The following is a 26,659-nucleotide window of genomic DNA, read 5'->3' as shown; positions in this document are numbered from 1 at the left end:
TTTTGGCGACATAGCATCACTAAGCTTAAAGTGATGAGTAAGCGGAGTGCTAACCGACTTCGTTTTGTCATTCATACCAAATTGGTTTAGTACCCTCTTAAAGTATTACTTTTGAGATCAAAAAAGTTTCTTTGAATGTCTATCTCTTTTAATCTCCATGCCAAGAATTTTCTTCGCCTCACCCAAATTGTTCATCTCGAACTTCTTTCTTAGTTGAGTTTTCAGCTTCTCAATTTCCTCTTGACTTTTAGAAGCTATAAATATATCATCAACATACAGGAGAAGATATATAAAGGATTCCTCTTTAAACTTGTGCAAATACACACAATGATCAAATTGTCTTCTTCTGTGCTTTTGCTGCAACATAAATTTGTCAAATTGTTTGTACTATTGCATATATGATTGTTTTAATTCATACAATAATTTTCAAGTTTGCACACCATATTTTCTTTTTCGTCAAATTTGAATTCTTAGTCATGTAGATTTCATCTTTCAAGTCTCCATGTAAAAATTAGTTTTTACATCCAACTGAACTAGTTCCAAACTCAACTGTGCTGTCAAAACTAATAAAACTCTAATGGAGGAGTGTTTTATAAATGAAGAAAATACCTCATTATAATCAATTTCCTCCTTTTGAGCATATCCTTTGGCCACCAATCTTGCTTTTTAGAGAACATCTTCTTGGTTAGGAAATCCTTCTTTTTTTGCATATACCCATTTGCACCCAATTGCTTTCTTGCCCTCCCAGAGATTGGCCAATTTCCATGTGTGATTCTGATGAAGGAACTGTATTTCTTCATTCATGGGTAGCCTCCACTTATCTTCTTCTGAACTTTGGATTGCGTCTTTATAAGTTGTAGGAATGCCATCAGTTGCAATTGAGTCTGCAAAAGCTAGCATATCTATGAGTCGAACAGATTTTCTTATTGTTCTATTTGGCTTGCTGGTTGATATTGATTCAAGTTGTGGTTGAGGTTCTTGAGATGAAATTTCCCCCTCAACTGGCTCTTCTTCTAGAGGAAAATCTTCTTTGTTTCCTCGTTTTCTCTTTGTGTTGGAAAATTATTTTTTTCTCAAACTCCACCTGCTTTGAAGCACTATCAATTTGTTTGACATATTCAATTGTTACATTATTTGTCAAGGCAGATTCATCAAAGGTAACATCCCTGCTGAAAATAATTTTTTTTATTTTTGGACACCATAAATGGTATTCCTTGGCTCCAGAAGTAATCCCCATAAATAGAGCATTCTTCGCTCTTGGGTCCAATTTTGACTCCTTTACATGATAATATGTAATTGAGCCAAATGCATATAAAGAATCATAATCTTCAACAGGTTTTCCATACCATTTTTCTAATGGTGTCTCGCCACTCATAGCAGTATATGGTAGACGATAAATGAGATGACATGCATATGTTATTGCCTCACCCCAAAATTATTTGCCCAAGCCAGCATTGGACAACATACACCGAACTTTCTCCAGTAAAATTTGATTCATGCGTTCTACCACTTTATTATGTTGTGGTGTATTTCTGACGATGCAATTATCTTCACAAATCTTCTGAAAAAGATTATTTTTGTATTATCCATCATTGTTTGTACGAACACACTTGATCCTTCTGCCACTTTGAGTATCTATCATCACCTTTCATTTGAGACAAATTCTCAATACTTCATCTTTAGTTTTCATCGTATACACCCAAAGCCTTCGGAAAAAATCATCAACAAAGGTTACAAAATAGTATTTCGCACCTAATGAAGGTTTTTTTGGAAGCACCCCAAACATGAGAGTGAACATAATCCAAAATACCTTTAGTATTATGGATAGTTGTTTCAAATTTTAACCCTTGTCTGTTTTTCCTTAATAAAATGCTCACAAAACTCCAAGTTGCAAGTTCTTACTACTTTCAGCAATTCTTGATCTACTAAATTTTTTAAGGATTTTCCTCTAGCATGTCCTAAGCGCATATGCCATAGCCTGGTCAATTCTGCCTCTTTGTCGTTATTTGATGTTGTTTTTGTTGTTCCAATAATTGTACTACCTTGATAGTGGTACATGTTGTTATTTTTTTGAATAACCTTCAATACCGCCAATGCGTCGGAGCATATTCCCATTACCCAATTATCTACAATGATTATGAACCCCTTTGACTCTAGGGCTCCTACGGAAATAAAAAATTTCTTTAAATTCGCTACGTATCGAACATCTGTTAATGTTCTACTCAATCCATCATGATTTCTTAATCGGATTCAATCAAAACCATATGTGGTAAGAGGATTATTTTTTGTGGTGTGAATAACTCCACATTCTCCTTCTTGTAAATCAATAAATCAGTCTTGATTGGGACACATATGATAGCTACAAGCTGAGTCCATCAATCATACATCAGATGATTTGGATGGCTCTATTTTAACTAGCGAGAAATCAGAGTGATCACAATCAGCTACATTTGAATCTATGACGGCCTTTCCATTGTTCGATTTGGCCTTGCTTTTCAACTTTGGATAGTATTTCTTCTAGTGCCCTTTTTCTCGACAAAAGGTACATTCATCTTTGGTGGGTCTGAATATTGATTTGGATCTTCCTTTCTTCATTTTCGTCTGATTTTGAGAACGACCTCTCACAAACAGTGCTTCTCCACCTTTTTATTTTTCTCTCTTCCTTTGTTCATAACTATACAAAGCAGAACAAACTTCTTTGAGAGATACTTCATCATTCTGTGAAGTAGAGTAGTTTTAAGGTGCTTGAACTCATCGGGAAGTAAACTTAACAACAATAAGGCCATATTACCATCAGTAAAAGTTACATCCATATTTTGCAAATCTGTCGCCAACTTATTAAAGCTGTTGATATGATCATTCATTGTGCTTCCAGGGATATATGTGAAGCCTAACTGTGTCTTTTGTGTATGGATACTTTTGTTCTCTTGCAAGGTAAGATCGAATGGTACCGCACGCAACACGATTGATAATCTTTCAATCTTCTTTTCCTACACCATTTGGCTTCTTTTCTTCTATGGCAATGTCTAGTCCTTGTTGAAAAAAAAATCAAGAACCTCGCCTTGTAACATTAATTCTGAAATGTCCTGATCCGTCAAAAATTCCAACTATAAATTTCGCATTTGACACAATTCTTGTCATAAGCGAAGATGCCAATGATAACGTATTATTGACATTCGATGTGGACTCATCCTTTTTCTTATCTTCCATTTTGCTACAAATACTATTTATTAGCTAACAATTGCAAAAGCCCATAGCAAATCTTTTCTGATGTGGAAGTTCAGATTGTGTTTCAACCACAGAGCATACTCAGATAAAATATTGGCTCTAATACTAATTGTTGCGGAAGTCGGATATATAGAGAGTAATGAAATCACAACTGCTATATCGAAATGCAGCTAATAAATAGTAAATGAGACAACAATAAAAAGAATATCAAGAATTTACAAGGTTCGATAAAAATTTATTTTCTTTTGCTTAATCATCAGACACTATCAACCAATATTTATTTCACTCCAAAAGAATGCAAGTGAAATACTACAACAGAGAAAGAAGATCAAATGTCTTAGAAGATGAGAAGACAAGTGAGAGGTGTGTTTCAAATGAATCGAGAGCTACCTATTTATAGAAATTAATTTTTCTTTTTGATATCATCCATGACATCACTATGTGTCAAAATATCAAGGTTTAACTTGTGAAACCAAACTATGGTTTACCAAACTTTTACCTACAAAGTTATTACCTTGACTTTTTGTACCAACGAAGAATTATCTTCCAACCATATATTCAAATTAATTCATCTAAAATCTTGACAAATTTAACAGCCACGATTACTTTGGATGCGATGGACCTCCCATCGCCATAAACTTCTGAAACTCAACTTCTTGTCAATTTTTTCCATTTTCTTCACCATAACAAGTGCATTCCATCTGAAAGCACCTAGATGCATCAATCCATCGAACACAAATTAGTTGAATACTTCATAATCATCATAAGTTAGGCGTATTCAATAGAGTATGGCATTGAAATACGATGAAAATGCTAGTAAAGTAATGCATAAAGATGAGTTTTTGGCCAAAAACATCCCCAGATTATACTCAAAACTTAAGCTAATCTTTAAACTATCATAGTTAACAAAAAAACATCTTTAATACTTAGCAACTTTCAGGTTTTTGTTTGACACCATTAAAAAACTAGCGAAACCACTCACGTGAATATCTACACCAATGAGCACAAACCAATATTCGAAGTTGCTTTCATGGCTTCACATCATTTTCCACAAGACCCAACAAAATTTCTTCTTTCAGCTTTATACCATCGAAAAATTTCAATCATCAGAAATTTATCAACCTCATGGCACAGTCTTCTCACTCTTCTTCGGCCAAAATTTTCCCAATTCCGAAATCAGTTTCGCGTTTATCTATTAGGGCTTTAGTTAAAAAGCCGTATGTTGTTTCCATCCACTTTGAAGGCGTATCCTTATTAACAAATATTTAGTTCTTAATGGAATACTGAAATAGTTGATCCATATTGATAGTTGTCCATAAATGTTAAAAGCTAAAGCAATAAAATATAAAATAGGTGCAAATTAAATTTATTTCATGTTTTTAAATTGATCTAACCTCCATGTTCATTAAACTCCTCCTAAGCCCCTAGCTAATAAGTATGGGGTGAAATAACTACTTATAAAATATTAAAGATTATGAGAGAGATTTGAAAGATGAAAAAACTTACTCCCTCTATTTCAATATAATTTATTTGACCTATTTTGATTTGACACGAAATTTAAAAAAAAAAAGAATTTTGAATCTTGTAATCTTAAATTAATCATATGTCAATGTACTAAAATATCAGTCAATCTTGTCGTCTTAAATATGTTATGTGCAAAGTTGAAATTAATTAAAGACTAGTTAAAAATGCAAGAATTATTCTTTTTTAAATGAATTTAAAAAAAAATAGGTAAAGAAAATTGAAATGGGAGAATAAAAGAAAAACAAAAGATAGGAGAGAGGGGGATTGTGTTTCCTTTAACAAGTCAGGATAATTCATGAGAGACAATTGTTGGTATTAGTTTAAGGAATCAGCAAAGAAAAGAAAAACGGGTCAACAACATCAACATGTGTATTTGAGAGATTGTCCTCGGGCTGAGGAGTGTCCACATGAGTTCGTTGAGGTGTTTACACAGGCCTGTGCCCTCTGTACCCAAAACAGATGCGCTGACCAGACTGGCGAGCTTACTACTTGAATCACGAAAGGCGCTTTTCTCACTATCTATTCAATGAAAAATGCTCACTTATGAAATCAAGCTAATAAGGCCAAAAACAGAGCATGGAGTCCACTGGCATGAGAATCAAGCGAAGTAGAGACATAAGCGGATCCAAAGAAAATAAGCAAGATCAGATCTTTTGGGAAGCTTTTGGACCTAGCGAAAAGGGCTCTAAGCCTTCACGCAAGCAGACCCCCTCCCCATGTTGATCGAGTGGAGTGACGGAAGAGAGTATGGGTTCATGGACGCTCTTGTGACTCGGGATGAACCTTTATCGGTGGAGGAAAGGAATAGCGATGGATTCCTATAGAGCATCCAGGAAAAAGCAGATTCAATCGGACGACGAATTCTTACGTGGTCCAAGGAAATCAAAGGTCCGCTTCCACGAATTTCGCTCCAGGTAGATTTATTCCACCAGCACGGAACTTAGCTTCTCACTGACTACATCAGAAGCGAAATCCTCAACTTCAAATACAATGTGAGCTGGAACGGGGTTGCCTTAGCTACTGTGGTGTACGACCGGCTTTCGCGCAGCAGCTGCGCCCTTGCTTCTTGCCCAAATGCCTAGTGGCATGATCAAAGCCATACGAATGCCCTCATAGTGGCAGGAGTCAACATCCATTAGGAAAGTTTGTGGCCTGCGTGGGACTGATCCGAACTGATAACCCGAAACTCGGATTCTGATTTCTTGATATCGGAGTGATGTTTCAATGCAGATTCCACTCCAGTCACGCCCTGGTTCAAATACCATTTTATCCTACCTCGCTCACCGCCCCTCAGAAGAAATTTCGTTGAAGTCGTGGGAAGGGTGAGTATGCCTTGAAGAACAATTTTAATTGGAGCTTTTGGTATTATGTGATTTGCCATGTTTTGAATATTTGAAGGATGTTTCTTGTTCATTATAATTATTTAAAGATGTAGCTTAAGTTTTATGTTTAGAAAAACAAACATGTTTTTAGCCAAAAACTCACGTAAAGACATAAATATGTCTAACATCAAAATTTTATCTTTAAAAGTTAAAATTTCATGATAATAACTATTCTTCAATTATAAAAATTGCAAAATGGTTATTTGTAAAATTTTCTCAATTAATAGTCACCTGGACCATTTTTGATATTTTATCCTAATTCATTGATTAAGAATTAAAAGTCTTAGTGAATTTAATTGGTAGCAAAAATTTTGTCTGGACAAAACGTCAAGAAATTTTTTTAAAAAAAAAGGTATTTAGAGGATAGAGAATATACGATGGAGATACAGAATATAAATGGATTCGCATCTCCATTTTGTTGTATACAAAACAAACTGAACTGATGGAGTAGTAGTTTTCATCTTCTTTTCTAATACTTTGGGTGATGATATCTAATTATCTAAGAGAAAACATGAAAACAAGAGACAAGACAAGAGTAGTATACTCTTTTTATTCTTAATTAAAAAAATTCAATATCGAGTTTGAGATATGAAGTTGTATTAGAATTGGCATTCAATGCCATCCAGCTCATCAATCATCCATGCTTTATTTATTTCGTCCTTGTCCCTCAATTATTCACCTCCTTTTCCCACATAGTCAAACTTGCACATTTATTAACTATTTCATCCACAATTTATTTCGTTGATAACGTTAAGATTATTAGGTGAGAAAAACTATTTTTTTTTAATCGATTTAACAAAACAGAGATGATTGTATAAATATCTTTTGTATTTTGTTTATTAATTTCCTGTGTTATATTTTATTAACAAAGACTGCTAAAATATTTATTGACATTAGTTAATTTTCATTAAATTTAATACAGCTATAGACTTTAGTGACATTTACAAAAATAAAGTGTTAAAATGTAATTAAAAAATATTTAGAGTCAATTAAATAATTTATAGATTAATTACCGCTAAAAATTATTTTCATTATCGTGATAACAAACAAGTTCTTAGTGAAAAATCTTTAATATTGTGGTCCGGGTAAACATAAGTTAAATTTTTCCATGAGCCTCCAATTATTGAAAGTAGTATGAGTGTTCTTTTATGAAATAATAATTAATATTAATATTTTATCTCAAGTGTTCAAAAATGATTGCGGCATAAATAATTAATATTAATGATATTAAAAATAAAAAATAAATAAATAAATAATTATGAAGAAGTAAAAGCCAAACTTAAAATGGATTGGAATCAAAAGTGACCGAACCTTAGCGTTGGTGCAAGTGGTTGGTTATGATAAAAGAAAGATGGAAATAGCAACTTCTTCTGACATTTAATTTCCTGCTCACTGTCTTAAAGCTTGGCGGCTCATCTTTTATTCAACTCTACATGCTTCTATTATTTCCTCTTTTATCTGTTTGTTTGTACTAGTACTACTGCCTTTTTTTATTTATTTATTTTATACAAGAACACAACATATATTTCTAATTATTTGCACCATACAAACTGATAAAATCACGTGTGTTTATCGCATTACATATGATGCTATTTAATTTTACATGTTTTTTAATAATGTCATTCAACAATAACGTGCTCCATTTTTCCGTTTTTGAGTCGAAAATAAAAAATTTATTCCTAAGCAAAACCAAATGTTAGACATTTGAAACTCATAACCTAACCATGCTTCATTGAGATGACAGAAAAAAGCTCTTTTTATTTTAACTTTGCAAGAATTATAACACTAATTTGAAGTTTCAAAAAACAAAAATTAGAAATATATTTTAATAATAGAGTGATTAATTGATATGGACAAAAGTAGCAGAGAGCAACGTGTAAAAACATGTAGTACTTTTCCAGAATCTTCCTTTTCTTGCAAATCCATGGTGGCCATGTGGAAAGATTGTGCTCTTATCTCATCAAACCTTTCATGCTTTCCTATATGGTAAAGCTGCAAACTACACTCCAATTTTCACTCAAAGACTCTTTTTACTCTTTTACTAATTGATGAAATTGTTTGATCTTAAAAGGATGAGAAATAGCTTAAAACCCCTCTATTTATATTCGAAATTTTAATTATACACTTTAATTATATGAGAGTTTTATCACCCTTCTCAACATTTTTTTTCAATCTATTTCTAACACTCTTAAATGTTAACTTATCCACATAAATCAAATATAATGAGTAGCGTGTATATATGCACGGATCCCACTTAAATATTATGGACATTAGACCCACTATTTTCTCTTGTTCTTTCACTCGATCATTTCTCTTTCTTCTATTCCCTCATAAACTTCTTGAAGACCCACTCTTTTTTCTTTTTCCTTGATTGATTACGCATTTTTCAAGCATTCTTGTGTGTTTTCAGCTTAATTTCAGTAAAAGTTATCTGCTTAATTTCAATAAAGGTTAGTTCTTTGTTTCTAATTTAAGTTTGTGCTTTATTAGGATTTTTTGTTAATTCGAAAAATTTAGAGTAACATTGTCTGAAATACTATGTGTGACTTACTATTATAGTGTGTAGTTGTTCAATTTAAGGCATGTTCTTTGTTCCTATTTTGGTTTGAGCCTTATTAGAATTTTGTGTTAATTCAAAAAAGAGATTAAAAATAAATTTGTGTGAAATATCATGTGCAGTTTAGTATTATGTTCATTAACTCTGGATACTATTTCTTTCGAGTTCATAATGTATGTTTTTTAATTACATTTCTATTTATTTGGTTGCCTCCAGGTAAGAAATGGATGGGTTTACTTTGATTACTCTAAAGTGGTGCCATGGTGGAGTGTTAGATTTTAATAATGGGGAATCAATATATAATGGTGAAAAAATTATAGAATTTTTGGATATTGATGTACATAAGATGTCATATTTTGAGTTAAAAGACTATATTAGAAAATTAGGATATAGCACAACTTGCACCTTTAGTATTAAATCACCTATAAGTGGCATTTTGATAGATATTGATAATGACATGGACATTTTAGCCATGATATGTTTCTTGAAAGATGGGGATACTGTGGAGGTATATGTTAAGCATTTGAATGTTACCATGTAACTGTGAGAACCATGTTATTAGAAGATGATAATCATATTGATATGGAAGAATCTGGTTCATTTTTTAATACAAGGCCTAATAAGAGTGAAAACTTTAACTTTGGGGTAGGTGAAGACCATTTAAATAGTGAGGACCTTTTTTCTACTTTTTCAACCTCTCCTTCTTTCACTACCACACCTCATGCTACAGCAGAGGGTGTTACTGCAGATCGTGCTACTGTAGATGGTGCTATTGCAGATGATGATGATATAGATGTTGATCCTGTTGGCCTAATTTCTCAGAAGAATAAGTAGAGGGTTCTGATTATTCAACTGAGGATAGTGTTGAGTATGAAGCTGAATTAGTTGGAGATGATGAAGAGGAAGAGTATGGTAGTGATTTACATGAGGAGGTTAGGGAGTTGAAGGCTGAAAAGAAAACTTTTCAAAGAAGAAAAAGAAGGGAGAGAGTACTAACTGAAAATAAAGAGGTACCAGTAGGTGAAGCTGGACCAGATCTAGATTTTGATGAAATTGAAAAAGATAAAATAAGTCATGAAGAAAGTCTAGGAGGTGATGAGCCTTACATTGCAAGTTCTGATGAGGATAGTTTTGTGTTAGGAGAAGATGAGTGTTGTGATAATGATGAACATGAAGTGGCTGAATCTAGTAGAGAAAAAAGGGTAAAGTTGTCAAGAAAGAGAAGGACAACAACAAAAAATATCATTCATAACCCCACTACAAAGAAAATTGTGTGGCAGTCGGGTATGATATTTAAAGATGTAAAAGAATTTAGAAGTGTAGTCACTAAATCTGCAGTAAGAAGGAGGGTTCAGGTGGAGAAATGTGTGAATGAGCCAAAAAAAATTAGAGTTAGATGCTATAGAGATAGTTATTCATGACTTTTGATGCATGTCTTGACAAGACAACAAATGATTTCATGATAAAAAAACAACCCAAAGCATATTTGCAGCAAGACAACTAAAAATTACTTGTGCAATGCAAAATTTTTATCTGAATCCTACAGAAAAAGAATAACTAAGCAACCAAACATAAGAGGTTGCAGGACATGATACAGAAAAATTATAAGCTTTGTGTTGGTAAGACTACTGTGAGAAGAGAAAGAACTAAAGTGTTGAAAGATATAATGGGTGATCATGTTGTGAAATTTGGAAGAATTCTTGACTATAAGGATGAAGTGTTGAGGACCAATTCAGGAACCAGTTGTGTTGTAAAATTTAGTGAATCTGATGCACTTGACAAATCAATATTTTAAAATTTTTACATCTATTTTGATGCTTTAAAGAAGGCATGGGTACATCATAAAAAGTGCATAGGTTTAGATGGTTGTTTCCTTAAATGTGTTTGTAAAGGCCAATTATTAGTTTTTGTGATCAAGGATGGAAACAATCAGATGCTGCCACTTGCTTGGGCAGTAGTTGAAAAGGAGAACAAAAACTCATGAACTATGTTTGTCAAGTGCATAAGGGATAACCTAGAACTGGGAGATGGTGAAGGTCTCACCTTGATTATAGATATGCAAAAGGTATGTGAATTATTTTATGTTGTTATTTTTACGTAATTGTAAACTATATGAAGGAACTGTAATTGTGACCTATCTACAAAGACTGTAATTATGACCTATTTGCAAGGACTTTAATTTTTACTTTCTATTTGTAATTGTGACCTATCTCCAGGGACTTTAATTTTCACTTTTTATATGTAATAATGACTTATCTGCAGGGACTATATACAGCAATTGAAGAGGTATTACCTTATTGTGAACATAGAAAATGTGCTGGCACATATTAGCTAATTGGGCTAAGGATCGAATGGGTCTTCAGAGAAGACAATAATTTTGAAAGATAGCCAAGAGTACATTTGAGTCTCAATTAAGGAAAAATATGGAGAAGATGAAGTTGTTAGGTCCAAAAACAATGATGGATGACTTGATGTATTATAACATTAATTACTGGTGCAAAGTTTACTTCAACACTAAAGTAAAGTGTGATTCTGTAGACAACAACATGTTTGAGTGTTTTAATACATGAATCTTGGCAGCTAGGCACAAGACCATAATTACTCTGCTTGAAGAAATAAGAGTGAAGATGATGAAAAGAATAGCCAATTTAAGGGAGTTTTCAAGTTCTTGAAAATATAGTTTCTCTCCAATGGCTTTAAAGGATTTAGAGGAGAACATTACTAGGTATATGAACTGTACCATTGATTTTAATGAAGTTGATGGATTATAAGTGAAAGAAGGGCTTTGTCAACACAAAATGGTTATTGCCAAGAGGACTTGTAGTTGTAGGGTATGGCAGTTAAAGGGCATATCATGTGCACATGTTGTGGCTGCATTATACTTTAGGAAGTTTTCTCTTTATGACTATATAGATAACTGTTATAGTAAGGAAACTTACTTGAGGACTTATGCCAATGTTCTTGAACCACTCACAAATATGAAGATGTGGCCAGTTTCTACAAATCCTATTATTTCACCATCAAAAATCACAAACATGCCTGGTAGGCCATCTAAGGCTAGAATGAAAGAAGTTGGAGAAACTAAGAAATCTGAAAAGTTATCTAGGAATAGATTTGCAATGACATGTAGTATGTGCCATGCTAGAGGACATAAGAATAGAGGGTGTCCTAGCACACCATCACCAATACCTAGTGCATCAGTAAGGGTAGAATCAACAGGTTTAGACAGGGAAGAGGCAGGCCAAAGATAATATTTGAACTTGTTTTAAACATTTACTAACTATTATTTTTAGTTTATAACTTTTTTTTTATTGTATGTATAAAAAACTCCATCAGCACCGTTAGAAGGTGAGTCTCCACTAAAAAGAGGGAGACCAAAAAAGACATCATCAGTATCACCTCATCTACCTACTGCACCTATTGATTTTTCTGCATTCTGTGCTGCTCCTTCTAGTTATCATGCATCATCTTCAGTAGCTAGTACTACTAAAAGAGGAATAGGTAGGGGCAGAAAAAATATAGCTCCAGACAAAAGGCAAAGAGTCATGGTAATGAGTGTGTTTCAAGCTGCAAATGGATTCAAAGTCATGAATGTGAGTCTTTATTTTATCTTAAATTATTTTATTAATTTAGATAATTTAAATTTTGAATTATATTCATAATCTTATTGTAGTCTGGCATGCCAAATAGTAAGATCTACTCGACTAGTCGAGCAAAAATGAGAAGCCCAACTAATGTAGCTGGTGACATTAGTTATACACCAAGTACTACAAGTAAGCTGAAATGGAATGGCAAAACAGAAATCACCACCAGAAAACTTCAAGAGCTTAGAGAAAAACAAAGAAAGAAAATAGTGGAAAGTAGTTCAAATAATCCAAGTCAAAATAGCACTTCTTCACAGTCAAACATGCCATGAAAATTATAGTAATTTTGATGTATTTAATCACTTTTTAAGTTAGTCCACTAGACATGGTAACTATTTCTTATTTTGTTTTTTAGAATGGCAATGTTGAAGTAATTAAGGGTCTACTATTTTTGATTTTGTTTGTTGGTAAATTCTAATATGAATGTTACTTTATTTTGATATTGGATAGTAAAGTTGAAGTATGAATGTGAAAGGTGATGTTGTGTTCAGATGTATTTAGAGATGGTGTTTCAATTATGTTGGCTATTCAATTTGTTTACAAATAGTATTGTGTTGGTTATTCTATTTGTTGACTAGGCAGTAGACTATTTAATTGTAGATACAAATGATGTTTACTTGTGTTGACTATTATAGATGAAAGTGTAAATAATTTAGACAAGCTTCAATTGACAACATAGATTGATATATATATATATATATATTGAAAGAGATATGCAAAATTTATCACAAATATTGAAAATTCTGATGAACATAGCAACAATACAAATCTATATTACTTTGGAACAGATTGGTTGCTGATGAACATAGCAACAACACAAATCAAAATACACAAAAATATCATTCTATTGAACCTACACCATTTCTACCTTTCATTGAGCCTCCTCTCCAATATCAAATTAGAGTTACTCAAGTTGTCAATATGAACCTGCCTAATCAACAATTCTTGCTCCAACTTATTGATTTTGTTCACCAATCTAGGAGGGATAAAACTTAATCTTGGATCCACTTCTTCTTTGTCCCTCCATCGAAAAAATTTATAATTTTTAGACTAAAAAATAGAGAAAAACAAAACATTAGCATAAATTAGATATAAAGAGAAGAAAGAATACCTAAGGGAAAACATACATCATAGCATGGGCAAGATCAAAAAAAAAATCCGAATTTGATTTCGACCAAAAAGTTTGCAAATTCAGCAAAATTTCATGTTTGCATTTCATTTCAGCGTTGAGCATTGGGTTTGATTCATCAATACAAAGCTTATTCAAGTTTACATTTTCATTTTTAATGAATTTAGAGAAAAATTAAAATTAAAATTAAAGACCCCAAATAAGAAATTTGAGCAGAACTTCAAGATTTGAAGTAGAAAGTAGCATTAACGATAAAATTCTAGCCATTTTTAAAAGAAAATTGAAAAAAATAAAGAAAACAATCGTGTAAATGGTGGGTAAGAAGCATGGCTATTTAATGTTGGGAAGATGACCTGTGAAATTTTTTTGCCCCAAAAACTACGTGAATATTCACATGTATCAGGGCTTTTAGGCAACTTGGACCTTTTTTCCCTCATCTAACGTGCCTAGAGGAGGTGTTCTCACCTCTTATGACAGGTCACCATTCAGGGGTGCCAAAAATAGATTAAAAAATATTTAGAGGGGGGGGAGGGTGAAAATATTTAGGGGATGATAGGACTCCTATGTAGTTGGAGTGTGTAGTTGAAATTTCGGATATAGGTTGGAGGGTTTTACACTATTTTTCCTAAAAAGATCTCTATAATTTTACACTTTTGGGGGAAATTAACAGAATTTGTTAATTGCCCAATCAACATTACATAACAAAGGAGAAAATCATACCAAATTTATCCCTATTGTAAATTACAGACTCATCACCCTATGATCCTACCTTCATCTAACATAACCCAAACAACATGATATAGGCTACTTATATAATCAAATAGCCTTGTATTATCTCTAACTCTAATACATAGACTAGTTTGCAATCTATGAAGAAGCTCCTCTATGCTCCAAGCTTTATGTTGAAACACTCTTTCATTTCTCTCAAAACAAATAGTATAAACCACTAATGCTAAGCCAGCCTTCAACAAACATCTCTTTGCACTTTTCCCCTTCGAGTGTTTATCAACCCATCTCTAACTTCCTTTCATGTTGCTCCACTATAAGACCAATGCATCCATCTTAACACTCTATGCCAAAGTCCCCTTATGACTCCACATTCAAAAATAGATGGTCATTAATTTTAGGCATAGTTTGACAGAAAACGCATTTACTATTCACAGTCATTCCCCATTGAAGTAGTCTATCTTTGGTCCTTAACTTTTCATGTAATGTCACCCATAGGATGAACACACATTTAGGTTCTGCCATATTATGACATGTTAGATTTCTCCATTCCACATTATTGATGTCTCCTCTCAGATTTTTATATGCTTTACCAATCTGAAATTTACCCAGATGCACCACCTGATATCTGATCTCCGGTTGTCCACAATATTTTTTTCTATTCAGAATCTTTTTAACCTTCCAAGAAGCTTGTTTAGGAATTTTCATGTTGTTCAAACTTTACTTCTTTATGTAGTATGTATGTACCCAAGTAATTCATAATTTCTGTTTGTTTTGACTTAGAGCCCACAACAGTTTACATAAAGTAGACTGATTCCACGCTTTCATTTGTATGACATTAAGACCACCAGCTCCTTTTTGGCAAATGGGCCTTTTCCCATGCTACTAGTGCTCTTTTTGTAATCATAGCTGCACATGTTCACAAGTAGCTTATACACACTACTTCAATCATTTTAATCACCTTCTGAGGTAGTAGAAATAGCTGCGACCAATAGGCCTGCACTCCAAATAGTACAACTCTAATGAGTTGAAGTCTCCCTGCAAATGACAATCCCCTAGCCATCTAGCCTGTGACTCGAGCTGATATCTTCTCAACTAAACATATTAAACATTCACTTTCATAGTAAGTCTTTTGGTAGATAGTGGCACACCTAAATATTTGAATGGTAGGTCTTCTTTCTCAAATCCTAGTGCATTAAGGATATCTTGTATAGTATCATTTTGGATCCCACCAAAATATACTTAGCTTTTAGCCATGTTGGCTTTCAGCCCTGATGCTACAGAAAACATATTAAACTTTTCAGGAAGAAGTTGTTCTGACCTCACATTTCCTCTAGCAAATATTAGAAGGTCATCTGCAAAACATAAGCGTAAGATGTCTAGCTTTTGGCATTGAGGATGGTAGTTGAAGTCAGGCTTTTTCTTTAGAGATTGTAAGCATCGATTTAGGTATTCCATTATTAAGACAAACACATAAGGAGACATGGGATCACCTTGTCTTAGTCTCTTATTTGATTGAATATGTCTTGTCAGTTTACCATTCACCATGAAAGTATAGCTAACAGTGCTAATACACTGCAAAATCCACCTTATCATTTTCCATGGGAATACAAGTTCAGTGATTACCTACTCAATAAAGAACTATTTCACTAAATACTATGCCTTTTGGAAGTCCACTTTGAGCATACATCTTGGAGAAATTTACTTTCTAGTGTACCTTTTTATTAACTCATGACTAAGTATAATATTATATGTGATGAGTCTCCCTGGTATGAACGATGACTGGCTAGGCCCTACAATATCCTTTAGTAACCCTTTGATGTTGCTTGAGATAATTTTGGATATGATCTTGTAAATAGTAGAGCAGCAAGCAATAGGATGAAAATCTCTAATATTCTCGGGTTGAGCTTTCTTAAGGACTAATGTGACAATAGTGTTGTTTACTACTCTTAGCATTTTTTTGTGTTTAAAGAATTCTTGTATAGCTTGGCATCCATCATCACTAACGATACTCTAGGCCTTTTTAAAAAATGCAGCATTATACACATCTATGTCTGGGGCTTTATTATTATTTATCTCAAATAAGGCTGATTTAATCTCCTTGTCTAATACATTTTCACACATGAGCCTTTGCTGAGTCTGTGATATATTTGAGCCCTCTCTCATAATGTAACACCCCTCAAAATTTTCCCTAAGATTCGGGCCTTCTTTGTGCACGTGTGGGGCCCATCACATTTATTTCAAAGTATGTGTTTGAGTTAAGATGAGTCCCCGAGGAATTTAAGAGCGTTGGAGGTGATATGGGGTCATTGAGGACCCCTAGGACCGAGCTAAGTCCAAAAGATTCATCGTGGCTAAGTTTAGGACGAGTTCATATAAGGGTCGACTTTTAACGACCCTATCTTTTGAAAGACGTCAATCTGGGTGTCCCACGACCTATCAAATTAAAGGTCGTCGAGTCTTCTTTCCAACGCCACCAAGAACGTAAATTTTGGAGTTTGGAGTCAAAAGATATGACGATCCGAAGATGAACTAGCACGACGGGAATTTCATTTTTGGCCTGGGTTGCAACTACTAGGGAAATGGCCTTGGCGCTGTAAGGGCGCGACGCGCCACTATCGCACCAGAAACATGCCTCAGTAGTTTGGTCCTTGGCGCGGTGCGCCACTAAAAGTTGTGCAGGGTTTTTCAGGCCAAATTCCCAGAATTCAGAACAATGGGCTTGGCGCTGTAAGGGCGCGACGCGCCACTATCGCGCCAGAAACATGCCTCAGTAGTTTGGTCCCTGGCGCGACGCGCCACTAAAAGTTGTGAAGGTTTTAGGCGTAATTGGCCTTGGCGCTGTAAGGGCGCGACGCGCCACTATCGCACCAAGGGCGTTTTGGCCTAATTTTCAGAATTTGGAGGAAGGGCAATTTGGGGATTGTCCCAAATTATATATACACAAGCCTTGTACATTTTGGGACCATTTCTTCAGCCCCCACTCTCTCTCTAAAAAGCCCTAGGAGCTTCTCTCTCTCTCTCTTCTTCATCTTCTCCATTCCCAATAAAAAAAGTCCAAGAGCTTCAAGATTTGAGTCCCCCATTGAAGACCCAACATTAAGGTTTCTTCAAAGTCTTCAAACAAGGTATGTAAGGCTATCCAAACATGGGCTAAGTTCACCCATGTGCCCTATTCTTGCTTGAGGTTAGATATTCATGAAAAATAGAGTTCTTGGTATGGTGTATGTCTATATGAACTTTGTCTCCTATTTATATAATGCTATATGTGTTGATGTTGTTGAGCCAAGAAGTCCTTAAATTCCTTCATGATTGGTATTAATTGATGGAGATGAATTGTTGTTATATTTTGTTGACCTCTTTAGCCATGTCAATATGTTATTTAAGTCAATTTCCTTAAATGCGCTATTCTATTTGAATGGTTGAGTTGAAGTCATAGAGTTGTGATAAATCTTGAGGAGATGTCATAAATGTTCATATAGAGGAGGCTTGATTGAGTTGATATGAGGAAGGAATTGGCAAGTGGACAAGGTCCTAAATGAGACTTGTCATTGTGCCTCAATTGAATTGCAAATGAGAACCGAGTTGATGAGGTGGTATTGTACCACATGAAACTAGCCGTGAGGGCTTGTTTGAGATGATTTGAGGAGTCTTATGAGCTTAGAGTCATGGGAGGAGTACCGAGCACCGAAGCGGGTGAGAGTATAGTCCATACTCGAACCCCAGAAACTACGCCGCCAACGTAGGTAGGGATGGAACCGTTAAAGTCAGATGCTTTCCGAGGGATTGGAACCGTTAAAGTCGGATGCTTCCCGTGGGATCGAACCGTTAAAGTCGGATGTTTCCCATTTGTATTGTCCTGAAATGATAGGACTTGACTAATCGATGGTACTCATGATTAGAGAGACGTTCATACCCTGGCAAGGTATGGACCGACGTGGCAACAACGTCGGATTGTTGTACTATCACCGGCTCATAGGTGATGGTTGTCGGTTAAGAGAAACTCCCATTTAGGCCTTGTTAGTGCTCCGAGTCAGTTGAGTTAAGTGGCTTATGAGTTAGTCCTGTCTAAACTATTCTTGTTGGACTTAGGACATTTAGTGAGTTGTGATGTATACATGTATGAGTTGAGGTCCTGAGTTGATATTGATGTTTTCTTAATGTGGTTTCATCCAGCCATTTTACATACTCGTACATTCCATGTACTGACGCTATTTGGCCTGCATCATTTCATGATGCAGAGACAGGTACTAGAGATCATCAACCGGCGCTCCGTTGAAGATCCACATACACTTTCAGCCAGTCGGTGAGTCCTCCTAGTTCCCGGAGGATAATGGGCCTTCTCGTACAGTTTTGTTGTCTCTTCTTTTATTTAGATTGTTGGTAGCCATGGGCTTGTCATTGGCACCTTTTAGACTTGAATAGAGGCTTCGTAGACTGGAGTGTGGGGAGGATTAAACTGTTATCTTGAGGAGTCTTAATTTACTATTCTTGTTGGGTTGTAAATGTTTAGCCTTCGGCCCTTATAGTATGAAAAGTATTTCATTTATTGAGTTCCGCTAAGAGAATGTGAATGAATAAATGAGTGACTGGACCAGGTGGTTCGCTCGGAGGTCAGAAATGGCCTTCGGGTGCCGATTACGTCTAGGGTACCCCCCGAGGGCGTGACACATAATTTTCAAGTCGATAGAGGGAAATCTGTTAAAAGATGATCCCAATTACTCCTTATAAAATCTGAGTACCTTAGCTTTAATGTCCCTCTGTGCTAGTAGAGGCTTTCCTTCTTCATTCTTCAATGTGGTGATGTGATTCATGCTAGACCTAGCTTTCATACAGTTAAAAAAATAGCTATTGTTTTCATCTCCCTCTTTAATCCACTAAGCTTTGGATTTTTGGATGTGTACTTTCTCTTGTATTGCTAGCCATTTGTTAAGTTCTCTACTAACCTGTATCTCTTCTATCAGTAAGTTGGTACATAGTGACTCGTTAAGTTGAGCCTAAACATTTAGCAATTGTTCTTTTACAGTTGTAATTTTTCTATCCAAGCCCCCAATAGTGGATTCCTTCAGATTCTTCAAAGGAGCCTTACACAATTTCAGTTTTCAGACACACCTTATACATCCTTGACCCTTGTACATCCTGCTTCCAACAGTCTTCCACAACCTATAGGAATTGGCCATACTCAATAAGGATATTAACGAACCTAAATAGTTTCCTTCTTAGATCAGTACATGGTGAGCACTCCATTTGGATGGGTGAGTGATCTGAAAAATGGTTTTCCAGAAATTGAGCAGAAATATGACCATGTTGGAAAACCCATTTGTCATTACACATTGCCCTATCAATCTTGCTCCACACATGCCTATTTGTCCACGTGAGAAATCTTCTTGTGGACTTCATATCTATATGTCTTCTTCTTTTCAGAACAACCATATTGTTCCAAAAGGATCTGTAGAGTAGTTATTAGCATACTTCCATCTCTTAGCTATTAGTGATACACTAGCAACAAACTTAGGCTCTTTCACTTTAATTTCCAGAAGCCCTGCCAAAGTTATTTTTTGTTTCCTCAAATAGGTATCATTTCCCTTTGTTTGAAGGGCTTATTCATACCCCTCACATTCCAATCCATTGCATATTGGCTTTTTTGTTACCCTTATAACCTCTCTTTTCTATTTGTCCTTGCTTCTGGTTTTTCGCTCCCCCTTGACCTTGTTTTTATTTCACTGGCGGCTCTTTGCATTCATGTCCAAACGAGAGACATGTCTTGCAATACAGGGGCTTCCAATCATAGTTAACAACCTGAGTAAAAATCTCCCTAGATGGGTTAAAGATTTCAATCTCTGTAGTACTTCATTCATTACATCCATGTCCACCAATAGAGCATATGACACCCTTATCTATTTCTTAGTACATTCATCTGCAAATATAGACCTTCCCAGCCTACTCGCAATCTTGCTCAAGGTGAGTGCATTCCAACAATTCAGTAGAAGGTTGGGAAACTTCACCCACAGAGGCATAGTACATGGGAATTCACCTTGAAAGTCAAAATTCGGGGTCCATTCCTTCAGGATCAAAGGCATATTATTGATCGTGTAACTAGAGTATAGGATTTCATTCCTAGCTTGAATACTTGGAAATTTACCAATATATAACCCTTTTTCATGATAGAATAGGTCTGCATTACAACCGAATTCTAAGTCCTTGCTATATAGCTTTTCATGTACATGTAATTTGGGGTTTTGCCCATCACATACATAACGAGAACATTACTCCATTCTACAGTCTCCTTAGCTACATCAAATTGCTCGAGTTGCACTACTAGTTTCCCATCTAGTACTTTAGGAGGCACAAAAGATAAGGGCGTACCATTGATAGCATCCCTATTCTTCAAAAACAGTCCCGCCCAAGTCTTTTCCATATCCTCTCACTCAGGTTCAATCTCTTGTGATTCCACCCATGACATCAGTGTCTTCAAAGGGCTATTAATCTGCGTTTTCCAAGTGTCAATCCCCATTTTTAATCTAGATCTGGATGCTTCCTCTCTCATCAGTGTCTTACTAACGATTGGAGTGGTCACACCTTTTTTAATCGGAATTATTACTGGGCTAGGATTAGGTGGTGTTGGAGCAGCTACGTGTGTAACCACCGTCGGAGTAGTCGATCTCTGCTTCCTACTATTCTCACTGTCACTGATGATATCCTTTCTTGGTCGCCCTCGTCCTCGTTTGGCCATGGAAGCCAGTCTGAGCTGCACATTAGCAAGGAGAGCTTAACGTACTCTCAAATCGCCCGTTCCCAAAATTCATTCAACATTTTACACTTGTTTATTACTCTGTCTACTTTAATATACTTTATATTAAGTGAATTATTGAGGTGTGATATTTTCTATAAAAAAAATGTATTTAAGAACATAAATTAAATTTTATTTTTCATTATTATCTTTTCGATTATTTTTAAATTATTTTTCTAAAAAATATAAAGTAGTTAAGAAACTTATTTAAAAGAAGGGTGAATATGAAAATACTCTCTCCGTCCATCTTTAGTTGTTCATTATACTATTTTGGATGTCCAACGATACTTGTTCGGTTTATAAAATCAATGAATAATTTATTATGATGTGTCTATTTTACCCTTGCTATTAAATATTATTCATTTATCAATATTTAGATTACTTGTATTTAATAAGGATGATTTGGTAAAAATTACTCCTAATCATTTACTGTTTCTTAATCTTTATGCCAAAATCAATAGTGGACAATTATTATTGGACAGAGGGAGTAAGTTCCAACAATTCTTTTGAACTTTGAAAAATTCATTTATTTTGATGACAAAATTAATAAACATTCATTTGTATTTATTTAATATGTAAATTATCAGATAATTTATCAATTTATATCTATTTATCTTTATTATTAAGAATTCTGATTATTTTAAAAAAAAATGAAAAGTAAATGACTTATCATAATTAAATATGTATAATATATTACTATTTTATTTATTATTGTTTAAGGATTGTGTCAATCATATATGACCACGTAAATGTGAAGGGAGGAAATAACTTTTGAAAAATTATATTCAAACAGAACCTTGATGTTAGAAATATTTTTTTCAACATAAAATTTTGGATACTTTATAATCGAAAAGGAGTAAAAAAAATATCTTTAAATTATGTGAAATTAAATAAAAATATTTTTAATTAATAGTTTGATCTAAAATATTTTTGCCGTCAATAATTTGATTTAAAATATTTCTATTGTTATTTAATGGGTTAAAAATGCATTTTTTTTTTCAAATAAATGTATTTTTTTCTCTCTTTAAACACATTCTCCCCTAATGGTGAAATTTTTAAATTAAAAAATATTTATCCTACTTCGATTCGAAAAAGATTAAGAAATAAAAATATATTTTTTTTTATCATAAATTTTTTTATCGTCTTTTTAATAAAAATTACTGATGGTATTACTATGATCTTATATATATAACATATATTATCAATTTAAAATGTACATAAATTTATTTTATTTTAATTATAAAAATGAAATTAATATGAAAAAAAAGGACTATTTCCTTCGTAATCGTTAGTTAAAGTGGTTTTATAGGAAAAGAAAAACTAATTGAATTGTTCCATAGTGGCATTTTTATTAGGAACATAATATATTTTTTAAAAAAATATTAATATAATATTTTTCACTCAATAAGTAACCATAAGAGTATTTTTGGACTAAATTATTATGAATAAATTTTATTCAATTTTTAAGAGCATGCTTTTTAATCCATCTTTGTCAAAATACCTACTTAATATTTTACAAAATTTCTTCCTTTACTTATTTCAACTGTAAACAAAACCATTGCTAATTTGGTGGTTGTTACCTTAATGGCAACGGGCCGGAACCTTTATTTTCTTCCTAGGTAGTACATGAAAATCAAAAACTTTATTATGTTTATTAAATTAGCCGTATTAAAGTCATTTTATAATGAAGATGGCGACATTAAATAGGTCAGATAAGAAAATATAATATTCTCCTAAGCTATATTAAAAAGAATAGATTGTTACATAAATTGGAATTTTATTTTATTTTAGTCTTTTTGAAAATGAAATATATTGCACATATCCTAAATTTAAAATCACAATATTAAAATAAATATTATTTTCTTAAATTTCAAGTTAAATTAAAAGGAAGTATGAAAAAATATGTCGAACGATTGCCAATTTGTCCTAAATCATTTCAGCAAAGCCTTGTATCTTTTTTTTGTTTCTTCATTATTAATATACCCCTCGATTGAACATCTAGTTCTTGTACAAACAAACAAAAAAGATAATAAATAGTATATGAGCTGTATACATGTGATGCACATGATGATGAGGAAAAAGTAATTGAATTATAGTGAAAATATAGAAGCAATTAGAATATGAATGAGAAAGTTGGCAAAATTGACTAAAGTCTTGTTACATTCTATACGAATATGAATTAAGTTAAAGCTAAATAAGAACAATTACTGAGCATAAGAAGAATGATCCAGAATTTTACAGATTACCCCACAGGAGAGGATGAGAGAAACAAGACAAGTTCACTTCACCTTTCCATTTTTCTTCACATAATCTGTAGATCTGTTTCATTCCGACACTTTATTTAATTTCACATTTTCCCCCTTTTTCAATGGAAAATCAACAACGCAATCAACATACTGACGAAAATACAAGATTTGGATGAAAAAGCAGCAGATTGTGAAGGCGGTGGAGGATTGTAGAAGTAGAATGGGAAATAGGGAACAATTGGATTTGGAGGTGGAGGTGTAGGCCCAGAAGGGTAATTTTGGTTATAAGGTGGAGGGTAGTAATTACCAATTGATCCACCAGGTGGAGGTGGTGAATAGTAGTAATTGTTTCCCCCAGAGCTAGGGGGAGAGGGTGGCGGTGGAGAGTAGTAGTTGTTTCCCCCAGAGCTGGGGGGAGAGGGTGGGGGAGGACAATTATTAGACGGAGATGGCGGTGGAGGAGATGGTGGCGGAGGAGATGAGGTGGCGCAAGGGTTGTCACATGCCGCACACATTGTACATTCAATCTGGTACTTTGAACCTGACCAAGTCGTCCCATTTGCATTTACCAAATTACCCTCATTTTCCATACCCATTATCATCATCACTATGATGATGATCAAATGAGTTGAGTTTACTCCCATTTTCCCCCAAATTTGGTTAGTGGAAACGGCAAAGGAGGAGAGGTCACTTGTAAATGAAGCTAAAGAAAATGCTCTAATAATTTAAAGGCATTAAGAAAGGTGTTAAATTATAAATATAGGAGGAGGAGCCTTCATCTTCAAAAAGATCACCACCGACACGTTTTACTTTCTTACTCTTTACACAAACGCGCAACCAAGGTTATTCTTGTCCATATAACTTTCATTATCTCCTTCGCCCAATAATTTAAGAAATACGAATAAGGAGTCATACGGCCGTTTGGATGGGCTTATAAGTTGGTTTGCTTTTTAATTTATTGTGGTGTTTGGCTATCAACTTAAAATACTAAATTTAAGTCATAAAGTTTTTAAAGTCATCTAAAAATAAAAAGTTGAAAATCCTAGCTTTTTTTTGGAGGGCTTAAAGCCATTTTCGTTGATCCTAAAAATTACTTTTATATCCCTTATATTTTATTTTAATTCTCAAAGTACCCTCTCAGCTAAAGCCCTAAAATTCACATATGTTTCTCATTTCTTCAGCAACAATGGAGCAGCAGAATGTGAGACCCCTTTTCAAGAAATTAACACCAACAAATTTGAAGAACAATACATGAAGGAGACTGAAATCAAGAAGACGACGAAGAAGAAAGAACCAGAGGTAAGAACTTTTCATTCTATTCTGGCATGGGCATCGGCGCCGGCGTATGGCCCACCACCTCTTCCGATGGTTATAGAGAAAAGAGTTGATTTTGCAAAGACTTGTGGATCTATGGCTAGCAATGTAATGTAGATGCAAATGGGTGGTGGTCCAAGGCCTGAATTTGGGTTAGTGGAAACAAGGCCACCTTTGGCTGCAAGAATGGGGAATTGAGGTAGAGATAAGATTGCTAGTACCTATGATTTGGTGTAGCAAATGCATTTTTTTTATATTAATGTTGTCAAAGACAGGGATCTTCCATTTATGGATATATCAGGAAGTTTTTAAGGGTATTTCAGTCATTTTGACAGAAAATAAGAGCACTTATTTGCCAAATACTCCAACAACATATTTTGAGCATAAACACTTTTATCCAAACACTTAACTGCTTATTTATAAAATTAACTTTCACCACTTAAAAATTCTAAAAGCACTTCATACATAAAAGTTACATTTTTAAGCTCATCCAAACGGGCTCATATTCCATATCCTTGAATGTCGTTATTTTTTTACAACTTAATTGATCATATGTGGATGAAAATTGCATCCATAAAATCTTAGGATTTCTGTATGTGTAGATACATTTTATAAGTTATTACAAGTTGGTTTGTAAATTTTAATGGATGATTTTGAATCTGGATTCGAAAATAACTTGCAGAGATGAATATCGACATCTTTTAAGTTAGTAAAATAATTGTATTGGTAAAATTTGAAATCTAGGAGTTTCCGTTCTCGCTTTTTTTGATCTTCCAATTTAAAGATTGGCTTCTTTCTTTTTCTCAAAGTGAGGAGAGTAGTGAATAAAAAAAGTGAAAAAGGCTCAAATATATCATTAAACTTTGAGAAAAGACTTATTTATGTCATCCGTTAAAAGTTTGGCTCATCTATGTTTTTTTTTCACTCCAAATTTGCAAAATCACCAAACAACTTTTAACACTTTTTTATTGGACCTTTGAATCAAATATACTTTTTTTGCTTCTTCTTCTTCAAGAACACATGAAGAACACCAAGAACTCCAATTTTTCAACTTCTTCAATTTTTGACGAAATCACCTTAAATTTCAATATTAGCATTTCAATATCTTTTGAGCTCAAATTCAATCTAACTCAATGAGACACACTTAAAAAAATTTCAAAGTTTTAAAACTTTAATCTCCTTTAATGGTGAATTTTTGCCATAACTCCAAAATTACGTGAAATTTTGAACATATATAGACTCAAAAAATACTATGTTAAAGTTCACTATGTCTATATTCAAAATTTCAAGTGATTTGGAATTATGGAGAAAATTCTACCATTAAAGGAGGTTAAAGTTTTGAAATTTTGAAGAAATTTTAAGTGCGTCTTGTTGGGTTAGATTGAATTCGAGCGCAAAAGATATTAAGTTTTAATATCTAGTTCGGAGGGATGCTACTATTGAAATTTAAGGTGATTTCCTGAAAAATTGAAGAAGTTGAAAATTTGAAATTATTCGTGTTTTTCATGTGTTCTTGGTGTTCTTGAAAAAGAAGAAGTAAAAAGAGTGTATTTGATTCAAAACTGCAATAGAAAAATATTAAAAGTTGTTTAAGTGATTTTACAAAATCAGAGTTAGAAAATAATGGCATAGATGAGTCTTTTCTCAAACGATAATGCATAGATAAGCCAATTTTTTAACGGATGACATAAATGAGTCATTTCTCAAAGTTCAATGGCATACTTGAGACTTTTCGAAAAGAAAAGGTGAGGAGAGTGGATTGTCCAAAAGGACCTTTGAAAATGTGAGTGCAAAAGTTAGAAAGTGAATCATGAGAGGCTCGGCAAAAGAAGCAATAAAGAGTGAACTTTACGAAAATGGAGTGTATAGAGTGGCAATTGAGGAATCAGTTCACAAAAGAGCCAAAGCAGAATATCAATCAAAACTGGGCTTAGCTCAAATGAGGGAATGATGTAGACCACCAGTAACTAAAATTGGGTGACCCAGTCCCAGATAACATTATTGATGATCTCTTTTTTATGTAACCTATGTATTTGTTGAGAAGATCTCTATCTGTATATATGATATATACACACACGTTGATTGCCGTACATCTAGAAAAATTGGGATTACACATACG

At 33.9% G+C, this 26,659-nt stretch overlaps 1 protein-coding gene and 1 long non-coding RNA gene across 2 annotated transcripts; one reads left to right on the top strand and one right to left on the bottom strand.

Moving 5' to 3' along the window:
- Positions 1–8,168: 8,168 nt before the first annotated feature.
- LOC129887335 (uncharacterized) lies at positions 8,169–12,712 on the top strand. Its single transcript, XR_008766324.1, has 3 exons — positions 8,169–8,584; positions 10,610–12,284; positions 12,365–12,712. It is a non-coding gene; the product is annotated as an uncharacterized LOC129887335 (long non-coding RNA).
- A 7,991-nt stretch (positions 12,713–20,703) lies between these two features.
- Positions 20,704–23,965, bottom strand: LOC129887333 (uncharacterized). The gene is made up of 2 exons (XM_055962397.1): positions 23,269–23,965; positions 20,704–20,938 (listed from the first exon to the last, which is right to left on the bottom strand). Exon 1 carries the CDS (start codon positions 23,868–23,870, stop codon positions 23,346–23,348), a length of 525 nt encoding a protein of 174 aa, XP_055818372.1. The 5' UTR covers positions 23,871–23,965; the 3' UTR covers positions 20,704–20,938; positions 23,269–23,345.
- Between the last annotated feature and the right edge of the window lie 2,694 nt (positions 23,966–26,659).

Source organism: Solanum dulcamara, chromosome 4 (assembly GCF_947179165.1).
Source record: "Solanum dulcamara chromosome 4, daSolDulc1.2, whole genome shotgun sequence".
NCBI lineage: Eukaryota > Viridiplantae > Streptophyta > Magnoliopsida > Solanales > Solanaceae > Solanum > Solanum dulcamara.
This window is presented reverse-complemented; position numbering and strand designations above follow the sequence as displayed.